We start from the raw sequence: 11,828 nt of genomic DNA on the forward strand, positions 1-11,828 counted from the left end.
CCTTATGGGATAGTTTCCAGGTATATAACTTTTGTAACTTAAGTCTGCCTCCTGGGATCCACCTGTGAACAGAATGTGAGTGAATAAACTGTTTTTATACTTTTATAGAAGACTGTGTTGTGTCTATTTCTTTTATGAGGGACTAAAGGAGAAATTACCAGGTAATTTATTTTAGAGGCTTTAGCGAGCCTGGGCAAACGCATCCGCTGTGCAAGTTTAAAAAGGGAAATGTTATTCTGCTAAATTGTAGAACTTGTTAACACAGGTTGGAAAGGATATAATCAAAATATATATCCTCTCCTGCATCCCTGAACATTCCCACAGGTTCAAGATAGCCACCATTCCACAGGTTCTAGAAAGCCTAGAAAGCATTCTGAATTTGTGGGTTAAACCACTGAGCCTAGGGTTTGCGGATCAGAAGGTCGGCGGTTGGAATCCCCGCGACGGGGTGAGCTCCCATTGCTCGGTCCCAGCTCCTGCCCACCTAGCAGTTCAAAAGCATGCCAGTGCAAGTAGATAAATAGGTACCACTACAGCGGGAAGGTAAATGGCATTTCCATGTGCTGCTCTGGTTCACCAGAAGCGGCTTTGTCATGCTGACCACATGACCCAGAAGCTGTACGCCGGCTCCCTCAGCCAATAACACGAGATGAGCGCCGCAACCCCAGAGTCAGTCATAACTGGACCTAATGGTCAGGTCAGAGGTCCCTTTACCTTCACCTATAAAAAAATGAACCAGTGGTGACCATTGCCACCAGTTTGTTTGTTTTGTAATAAAAGTTTCAAAGCCCTGAATTCACATTTCATCTATGAGGGTCAAGGAAACTGCTAGAAAGTAAGTAGTGTGGGACTGGGATTGTTTTATAGTAGGGTGTTTCTTAAAAAGCACACATGGGTTAAGAGAAACTGCTATGGAAATGAGAATTACATCTCTGTTAGGCTGTATACATTATTGGCCGGAACACAGAAGCAATAGGAATAGCCTCCATGGCAGCTCCACAAGGAGGCTATTACATCTGCAGTGGTTTATCTGATGGATCATTGATGTTATGTGGATTGTTTCCATGATCTTGGAGTGGAACCTACATCACCCTGCCAAGGGAAAGGTATCTCAGACATCAGGTCAGTTTATTCAAAAACTATAGAAGCATAGTGATTAAGAGAACAAGGTAAGAACCAGGAAGACCCCAGAGTAATAGCTGACCGTAGGTAAGCTGCGACATCTCAACCTAAAAGCCTTCATTTGTAATATGGGGATAACAATACTAGAAAAGACCAATTCATTTCAATGGACTTATTCTAAGCATGGCAAAGTCTGGATCACGCATAATGTATACAAGGTGCTTTGAGCACTTAGAAAACAAGATGCATAAATAATTTTATAACATCATTACCACTGCCAGAAGACCATGAATAACGCTCCCCATGCTGCAGAGACCCTCCACACGAGAAGCTTAAAGTGCTGATTACAACCGCCACGTTAAGTAGATGCAGTTGGGAGGACAACTGTTCCTAATCAGGGTGAGGACGGGATGTAAGTCGGTCTAAAACCCAACCATGGCATCCTACTTTATTCCCCCAGATTTAGTCTGATTGCTTCATAGTTTGAGGATGTGTTGATGTGATAGGCAGAACAACCTGGATGTGCATAAATGTTACTTCCATACACTTCCTTGTGCATAGATGTTGCTCTATATAGATTTCACCATGGAATATGGGTTTTTTAAAAATAAATATAAAACTTATTTAAGTTGCCTTTAGGATTATTTTTTTTAAAAAAATGTGGATGAAGGTATTCTGACTCCCATATGACATCAGAAACAAAGAGGTGCAATATCAGAAACTAAACAAGTGATTAGGGTGCAATATTCTAATGTCTGGAGCAATCTCATTAGCCTCACTGCATTATTTTCTGAAGGTGACTTGTAAACTCACCCTCTCATACTCCTTGCCCACATTTTCTGCAGAGAAAGTTCATTTCTATCTGAAATCTTTGTTATAACAGGGGCATGGGCCTTCACAAAAATACTTCAGATGTTTTGGGGGCTAAAAAGACCGGTATATATTAGTAGTTAAGTTTCTTTGAAAGAGAATGTACGGTGATGAGTACATTTTTTTTTTACTTTGCTTACTTTTAGCTTATAGCTTTAAAGACTTTTCGCTTTAAAGATTTTCTTCCTGTTGATTTATGTTTCCTTCTGGAGAACCCTCTGGTGTGTTCAAACAGAACCTGTCTTAATGAGATGAGTTTATAAGCATAGTGACAAGAGAGGTGCAATACTGGGAAGGCTCACAAATGGTGCATGGAGTTTCAAGAATAAGGCTTTCAGCTGTGATACTCGATTTCTGGAACCAACTCAGTCATCCAGCCCCCGAAGGAAAACTTGAAGAACACTGTTTCAAGATAAATTGAAATTGTCAGCAAAAGAGGTGAACCTTCTCGCCCTTAAATTCCTAATTAGAGCAGCCACAGTGGGAACTGACCATTTAAATGACAAGTAGAAGAAAGAAGGAAAACAAGACTTGCTAAGATGACAGTTCTCAAACTAATTACTTCACAGTAATCCCACAGTATTCAATGGAAACTATGTCAGATGCAAAGACAATGCAGGGGGACCAAAGTGAGACTTAAGCCCTTTTCAGGCCTATTGGGGGGGGGGAACCAGTTCCTAAATAGGCTGAAATTCAATACTTTGGCACAACTAGGTTGCCGATTGCACTGTAAGTGACTCAAGCACTTTGAAGAATGCTGTGAGGGGAAACAGGGAGCAATGTATCAGTTCATTACTGCAACTTTGTCCCTTCCAGATGTTGCTGGAATCTCATCAGCTCCAGCCAGCATGGCCAGGGTGATGGGGATTGTAGTACAGTACAGCAACATAAGGATAGCTCAGTTGGTTAGAGCATGGTATTGCTAACACAAAGGTTACATGTTCAATCCCCATATGGGACAGCTGCATATTCAGGTTGATCATGGGTAGGCAAACTAAACTAAGGCCTGGGGGCTGGATCTGGCCCAATCGCCTACTAAATCTGGCCCGTGGACAGTCTGGGAATCGGCGTGTTTTTACATGAGTAGAATGTGTGCTTTTATTTAAAATGCATCTCTGGATTATTTGTGGGGCACAGGAATTCGTTCATTTTTTCCCTTCAAAATATAGTCCGGCCCCCCACAAGGTCTGAGGGACAGTGGACCGGCTCCCTGCTGAAAAAGTTTGCTGACGCCTGTAGTAGATGATCCTCAGGGTCCCTTCCACCTCTGATTCTGATTTCCCAACATTTGGAGGAGAGCTCCAGTTTCGGAGAGGCTGCATTATAGTATCCACTCACCACTGCTTTTAAAATAAACTATTTATTATGATGTGACAAATGTGTCCAAATAAGAGTAAATAGCATTGCTCCATGAAAATTATTGCAACATACTAACAGTTGCAAATGTTACACTGTTTCATTCCTTCATACATAGTGTCCACGCATTGATTTCATTTGTTCAGCTTTTCAAATGTCTTGCAACAATCTAATGTAAAATGTTAGTAATTTTCTTCGTACAGTGTGGATTTGGAGAGACTTGTCAATTTTAAGGGGGGATGGGTAGATATAAACCCTATGAATCTGAACTCAGCAGTATTTGTGGGTGGAACCTATCGCATCATTTGTATCATTATTGAACTTTTGCTCACCCTCTGGTTTAATCTGTGCACTGCCATTTATTTTCATATGGTCAAGATTCACTAAATAGGCTCAAACAGTTTCAATGGAGCGAAATAAACAAAGACGGTACAAAAGATCATTCAGTTGAGGAGTTACCGCTGGCCATTAATGTGCAACCGGGCAATACTTTCCAGAGATTTAAGACTGGGGAGAGGCAAAAGACTAGTAAGGATGCCAAACACCCACACATCCATTTATACAGCATAGCTGAAGATATGAATAATGGTGCTCCCAAGAGGAGGATATTTCATACAAGTATATTATAAGCAACGCGCAACGCAAAAAGAAGAAGAAAAAGTTGCACTGAAACGAAGCAAATGAAATTGCACCACAATGCACCACAAACTAAGTCTACATATCATGATCAATCAAATCACCACAGCCTTCAGCATCATCATGGCAAACACTTTGCATGCTAGGATTACAGAGTAGTTACAATATATTTATTTATACCACACCTTATACTATGTTTTAGTATCTCATATTCACATATCAGAAATTAGCGTTCTATTTTCCAATGTAAGCTTTGAGGAAATATTTCATCGAGTCTGCAAATCTCAAGGTTCTGTTTTATGCCTTTTAACTACGTAAGATGATTTATAATATAAAGCTACAGGAAAAAGCAGGCTTTTTTTTTAAAGGCTCAATAAATATTCCTGTAATATTTAGGTTGGAAGCAACAGATGCAGACAAAAAAACAATCAATTACCTGCAAACATTTCAGCAGCCATGAACATTTCCTCATTATGAGGCAATAAATAAAGTTCATCTACTGTTGAGTTTGCCACTGACTTCAGTTGGTGGGCATAGCTGCCAAGTTTTCCCTTTTCTCACGAGGAAGCCTATTCAGCATAAGGGAATTTCCCTTAAAAAAAGGGAGAACTTGGCAGCTATGTTGGTGGGTTTCTGCTACTACTGTGTTTCTCCAAAAATAAGACACTGTCTTATATTTCTTTTTTCTCAAAAAAAAAAAACACTATGGCTTATTTTCAGGGGATGTATTATTATTATTATTATTATTATTATTATTATTATTCAGTTTAACCTACAAGGTTAAACTGCCTATCAGTATGGCTTATTTTCAGGGTATGGCTTATATTCCTTGAATGCTTAAAAATCCTGCTACGGCTTATTTTATGGCTATGGCTTATTTTTAGAGAAACAGGGTATACCCAATTTGAGCTACAGTTGTGGACATACTAATTTCATTAAAATGGCCTCTTTGTAAAGAATCAACCCCAAACACTTAATAGTGACAATAAGAATGGCATTAAATTACTCAAAGTCATTTTAATGTAACCTCTTTTGAACCAGTCACAGTTAGCTACAGATTAAGCCCTTCCAGCAGTCTTCAAAATGGGAACTCAAATTACTTTTATATGTGCCATAAATCATACATTTAATATAATGGCATCTCTTGCAGAGCTGGTATACGACACTGATCCCTTACAGTTTACAAATGAACCGAATGCAGCAGCACCTATTGGACAAAAATGTAGGTTAATATCTACTTTATCTGTTGTAAAACTGGGCATGGGTATAAATGACAGCAGGAAATATTTACTTTCACTCACAGCACAGGAAGCAACATGCTCGTGTCCTCTGTTTGGCAAATGCTAATAATGTAACTACAGACATCATTATATGTTCCATGCAAATAACAACGCGGCCGCGTATTTCATTTCATTTAACATTTATTGGACAGTTAGTTGTTTTGCTCACACGCCTAGCTTATCTATTTGACACGATTCCTTCAAGAAATTCCCACCCTCGCCCGCTCTCACCGCATCCCACTTACGACACCCCCACCCCCAACCTCATTGGACACAAGTGTCATTCATGTCAATGGCAACAGCTCTCACATTTGTGGCTTGCGGTTGCTACTCAGTGACAACTGCCCGAACACGCAGTGCAATCCAACACGGAGCACATTGCACAGGCAGGTCGATGCCTGTTTCCAACGCGTTGTTTGGACTGTAGGCAATTTCTCATTCAGTGACTCTTTTCCTTCCCTCCTTCTCTCTCTCTCTTCCTTATGTCATGTGCAGATGCCAACAGGAGCTGCCTGAGCTAGGCAAAGAACAAATGGCTGAAGCAGCAGCATCTCTTCCCGCCCCGCTCCCCCATGTCCCTGCTTCCTTGTGCACAGCTTATGCCTTGGGGACATCCTTCCTTCCTGCTCTGCAATGCAACCAAGCGAGGCTTTCCCTTGTGGTTTCACAGTTAAGGCAAAAGGAAGGGGGAAAGGAGCCCCCCCCAGCTTCCTCCCAATCGATGTGTCTGCTGGCAATTCCAGAGAGAAACAGGGACACCTCTCCTACACTGTGATAAACAAGGAGCAGGAGGTCAGGAGGGGGCATGGGTGCCAACTCAAATAAAAAATTATTTATTTTTATTTATTGGGGGGCAGCTGCCCATCCCTGCCTCCATTGGTTACGCCCATGGGTAAGCCCTGCCCCACATAATCAAATTGGCATTTGGATGGCAATGCCCATAAATTTTAGGGGCCCTTTGCTCCCTCAAATATTTTATTGGGGGGGGCAAAGATCCCTTAGCCCTTAGAAGTTGGCTTCTACGGGAGAGTGCCAATTTGAGTAAAATATTGGGGGGGGGGTTAAGCCCATGGATATAGCCAGGATTTTTGTTATGCGGGGCAGAACCTCAGCTTGCTATGCATTTTTATTATGGGGGGGGCAGCTGCCCCTCCCTGCCCCTATTGGTTACGCCCATGGGTAAGCCCCGTCCCACACAATCGATCCGGCGCACGCACGCCATTCAATGACAATGCCCATCAACTGGAAGGGGGGAGATCCCCCAGTCCCCAGAACTTGGCATCTAGGGGAGGGTGCCAACCTGAATAAAATAAGAGGGCTTAAGCCCCGCCCCACATAATCGATCGCAAGAATCGGAGCATGCACGCCATTCGAATGGCGATGCTAATCAATTTGGGGGAGAGGGGAGCTCAAATATTTTATTGGGGGGGAAGGGTTCTGAAGGGACCTCGGCCCCTCGGAGTTGGCTCAGGCTGGCCCGAGCTTCCCTCATGACAGAGTCAGACCCTGGGGAAACAGCAGGTGCTTCTGATTCTTTCTTCACTCGGGGGGCTCTCCCTCCCTTCCACATACACGCGACGGAATGGCTGCCCTGCACGTCAGGCTGCGCGCACATCCCGAGAAGTCTTCCTCAAGTTTGGGAGCGAGGGGAATGGCAGACCCCCGTTTCGGGAGAGGACCCCCACCCCACCCCCGGGTCCGGGCCCGTGAGGCTCGAGGCGAGGCGACGCCGGGCGAAGTTGCCTCCCTCACGCGCAGCCGCCACAAACACTCACCGAGTCGGCAGAGGCAGAAGAAGAGCGGCAGGGACGCGAGCAGCCAGCGCCGGAGGATTCGCATTTCCACACCGTCTCGGCTGCTTCTTTCCTCCCCTCGAAATGTAAAACAAAATACCGCCCTCTATTCGCTCAGTCTCTCCGGGCTAGTGAGGGCGACGCCGGGTGGGGAAGGAAGCGAGCGAGAGAATGAAATAATCCCCGCCAAACTAAGACTCTCTCGCCGGAGACGCGCCTCTCTCTCCGCGAGGGACTTCGCAGCCTCCTCAGACCGAATGCGCTCCGAGAGAGCGCTCTTGCGGCCGGTGTCTGCGCGTGCGCGTCTGCGCGTAGCTGTGAGAAGGGAGAGGGAGGAGGGGGGGGTGCGCATCTTTTTCGCTTGCTCGCGCCCGCGCGCTACGCTGGAAGAAAAGAGAGCTGCGCGCGAGAGACGCGGCAGGCGGAGTTGGCGCGCGAGCGCGGCTTCGAAGGAGCGGGGGGCGGGGAGGAGGGGGGAGGTTTGGCGGGAAGGCGCGGGGCGGGTGGCGAGACGAAAAGCGCCCCTTGTGAAGGGAAAGAGGGCGCCTGAAATCCAGGCAGGCAGCTTTCCCGAGCATTAGGGCTCTCGCTCCCTGCCGCTGCTGCTGCTTCAAGTCTCTCATTCTCGTCTCCCCTCCAGAAAGCAGGAGACGGAGAGAAGCGCAACCTCAGAGCTTGCGGAAAAGATGAGGTGGAGATTTTTTTTCCTGCCACCCGTCCGGAATTTCCCGGGCTCCTCAGCCCTTCTGCTTCTCCTGCTCCATTCAGAATCATACAGTAGTTGTCGCGCGCCCCGAGGCTCCGCGCCCAGTGCGACCGAACTGGTCGTGCTGCCCTAAATCCACCACTGGGAACGGATCCCCGGGATCAGCTACCTAAAGGCTTCCTCACTCTTTCTAATGGTAGAGCCAGCCCCACATTCTGTCCCATGGGGTCACTTCCCCACAGACCTGTGAGAGGTATTCAGTAGGGTTGCCATATTTCAAAAACCAGTATGCCCCAAAAGTTTTTGAGCATTTTTTAGGAAGCCCCCCAAAATGATGAGCTTTTTAAAGGAAAACCCCAAAGTTCTTGAAGTTTTTTAAAAGACAAATCCCAAAGTTGTTGAGCTTTTTTTAAAAAAAACAAAAGATTTTCGATGGACTTGCCTAAGATCCAGGACAAAGCATCACCTTTGAAATCCCTGTAATGTCCGGACGTATGGCAGCCCTATATTTCAGCCTCTACTATTAGTGATGAGCAAAGGCTGTGGTAGCCCATAGTGCTGGCTTCACTCTGTGAGTGTGGGTCTTCTTACTATCCTTTTTACAGCAATTTGGCACATGGGATTCTGCCCTTAGGGTGCTTCCTGAATTATAGCAACTGTTAGCAGCCCTCGGACATCAAGATTAGGAGGAGTTTGACATAAACTCTGGCACCACTCATTTTAAAAATGAAGCTGCCAAATTAAGTTTGCACCATTCTCTTGAATCCCAACAAATGGGGGAAAGCTTCACATTCTGGTTTAGCCATTCTCCATCCAAGAAACACCTGCCCTCCCCCGTCCCCCCAGAAACAGTACTTCTGTCTTGTCCGGATTCAGCCTCAACCCGTTAGCCGTCATCCATCCTCCAACTGCCTCCAGACACTCACACAGGACATTCACCGCCTTCACTGGTTCCTATTTCAATGGGAGGTAGAGCTGGGTATCATCTTCTAATCAAGAGCGTAAAACAGGCAATGAGAGGGGCTATAATCAACTCTCAGCTCCCAACTCAAAGGCGATTCCGTGTGGGGTTCTCCAGCCCCTGCGTGGTCTGCCTTGTCTACATTAATCATGGCCAAGACAAAATGGAGCACCAGAAAGCAAGCAGCAAAGTTATTTGGGCAGCAAAGCTTTATTGAAAGTGCACATATGTACTGTAGTCAGTTGCTCAGAGACGGGGGGGGCGGTATTGCAACACCTTGGCTTATTTTGGCTTCATGACTCAGATGCTCATCCCGCAGTAACTTATCATGATTTTCTAACTTATTTCTTCTAGGGTTGCCATATTTCAAAAAGTAACAATCCAGACACAGTGGCCAGAAGGGGGAGCGATGCAAGATGTTGCCATGACTGCAGTAGCCCAAGATCTCTGATCAGCGTGATCTCCTTTTGTCATACCCTGAAACATATTAAAGCCTCTCCTATTTGATGAGAAGGGCTGAGAGTCCAGAGAGAGAGGACAAGCTCATCGGGAAACACTGCACTTCAGATGACAATCTGTTCTTATCTATGACTTAATTTTCTGTGCAAGTCCATACAAGAGATAAAAGATTGCTTGGTTCAGCTACTGGAAATGTAGGGGAAGCAGTTTAATTCAACTTTGCTATGATTCCCTTGACTATGTCTGCCTTACGGTATCTGCAAATGGTCTAACTCTAACCACTTAATCTCTCCATGGCAAGCGTTCAGTAACCATCTGAATCCCCACTCTTGGTAAGTAAAAATCATCATAGATCCTACCACATCCTGCATCATGCCTTATTTAACTGTACATGGAAAATCTACTTTATGGTCTCTTTTATCTCCATCACACAAATTAACCTGCCCAGCTGCCCAGTGTGGGCCCTCGACAGAAGCCTCTAGGGAAAGGTCAGTTCTATACTGACTTGGCTTTGGCTTGCCTTGCAGTGGGCCCAGAGTTTCTGAACCTCACCTAGTCTGATTCTCATTAACGATGCCCAAGCAAAAAAGGATGGCAAAGCTTTGGTATTTCAAATGTCAGCGGTGCCCTGTGCAAGGCCAAAATCCGGCACCCCCTGCCTCTCACCTTCTGTTCTGCTCAATTCACTACATCATAGTTGTGATGCCTTGCAGCAACCCCTAGGCTAGGCACCCAGTGTGATGGAACCCATCGCAATGTCCTAAATCCACCTCTGGCCAGTCCTGCAGTTATATAAAAATATGTCATCTGCTGTGCAAAATTTCACTGTTCAGAATTTGTGCCACACATAAATCCTGCTTTGTAGCAAATTTGTGCATGCTTCCAGAGTCTACAAATGCAGGGACCTCCCCACCCCCTCAACTCTTCATTTCCCATCCACCATGGAGCTGAGGAGGAGAGGAAGATTACATGAGCACTGACAGAACGTGTGTTGACAGGGCGAGTACAATTTGTGCAGGCTCCTGCTGTTACCCATCTCCCCCCAAGGCTGGCTACAGAACTAAGCACTGGGAGTGAAAAGGAGAAGGCATAGGCTGCGTGGCCGATATTCCACATGGCCTCCTCGCATTTTGTCCACATATGCCAAATTATCAGCCAGCTCAGATTGCTTCTGGAATTGCCATTATTACCTCCAAATGCCCCCACCAAAATAGTGATAGGGCGTGCGGATTTGTGTGTGTACTATGTGTGTATGAATATTCTGGTGTTCTGTTTGTGTGACCAATTTAATGTCAGTAGGGAAAAAAAAGAAATAATCCAATATTCATTTTGACTCCATAGATAGGATAAAAATGTACAAAATAATGGTGGGGATATAAATTCATGGTCTGAGATTACTTGTCTAATTTTGGGAACAATCCCGTTATCTATTTACACTGAATACTGTAACCTCACTTTCCAGCTGAGAGGGATTTTTTGTTTCATCAACAGTTTGCAAAACATTTCCTGTTTTCATTCTTATTTAGCTATACAGTGGTACCTCTTCTTACGAATAACTCTACTTACAAATGTTTCTACTTACGAACGGAGTTCCGTCCGCCATCTTGGATGCGGTTTAGATAGGATTTTTTCTACTTACGAATTTTTAGATAGGGTCCCAATGCATTCCTATGGGATTTGACTTACAAATTTTTTCGACTTACGAATGTGCATTCGGAACGCATTAAATTCGTAAGTAGAGGTACCACTGTACTGTACATGGGGACATCCTTCCTAAAAACATAACTATTATTGTCCACCAAAGAGATTTTAATAAACATTGGGTAACACAACAACTTAATTGCTTGCCTCCAAAGCTCAGAAGCCCCAGTCATGGTTTTGGGTCAATCCCTAGTCTGAGTCAACTTCAACGCACGCACAATGAATGCATGAACACATCTGGGAGGGGGTGTATTTGTGTGCATACACATACCCGTCTAAGCCAATGACAGCTGTGGATACATACAAGGCGACTGAAAACTGTGACACTCATTCTCTTATTCTCTGACGGCTGTTTATGAGAAACTTTAAATACAATATTCCTGTCCATCTCTAGACACAGAAGGAAAAATCGGTCAGATTTTCATTTTTCATTTCGGAGAACTCCAAAATTGTCCCCTTTCAGTTCTGTGAGTCTGTTCAGGAAATCTGTTCCAGTCTATGGAAAACCTTTGTTCCCTTGCTGTCTGAGATATGGCAAGCAGACCTAAGAAAGAGAGGACTGTAGTGCTAAGATTCTGAAACAGCTTGCATGAGAAGACGCTCTTGACCTTCTTTCTTACTGCTCGCTTTTCAGGAGAGAGCAAAGAGGATTTCATTCCAATGAGAGTTCCCCTAATCTGGTCTCTTTACCGTTGGTTTTTAACTATTTTATTGTTGGTTCATATTAAAACCTTGAGCAACTCAACTAACCTTCCCCTTTTAAGGAGCATCTGTTTCTCATGGTTTGTTTGTTTTATTAATGAATCTCCTTCTACAGTTGTGTCAAGGTGATTTACAAATGTATATAAAAACAGGTTTAAATAGTTTTAAAAACAGTACAGTACAGAAGATAACTTAATATAGGTTTTAAAAACAATACAAAATGAACATCTAAAGAAGAGGTC

General features: G+C 44.4%; 1 protein-coding gene across 3 annotated transcripts in view; it reads right to left on the reverse strand.

The window, feature by feature from the left end:
- The window catches only part of PTPRZ1 (protein tyrosine phosphatase receptor type Z1), a 113,181-nt gene extending 105,811 nt beyond the window's left edge, over positions 1–7,370 (reverse strand). For all 3 annotated transcript variants that reach the window (XM_035126983.3, XM_035126981.3, XM_035126980.3), the window contains exon 1: positions 7,040–7,370. In XM_035126983.3, the coding sequence (XP_034982874.2) occupies positions 7,040–7,103 (64 nt within the window). In that variant the 5' untranslated portion in view covers positions 7,104–7,370. The remainder of the gene's footprint in view (positions 1–7,039) is intronic.
- Positions 7,371–11,828: the final 4,458 nt, after the last annotated feature.

The sequence above is a fragment of the Zootoca vivipara genome, chromosome 9 (assembly GCF_965207765.1).
Source record: "Zootoca vivipara chromosome 9, rZooViv2.hap1.1, whole genome shotgun sequence".
Lineage (NCBI taxonomy): Eukaryota > Metazoa > Chordata > Lepidosauria > Squamata > Lacertidae > Zootoca > Zootoca vivipara.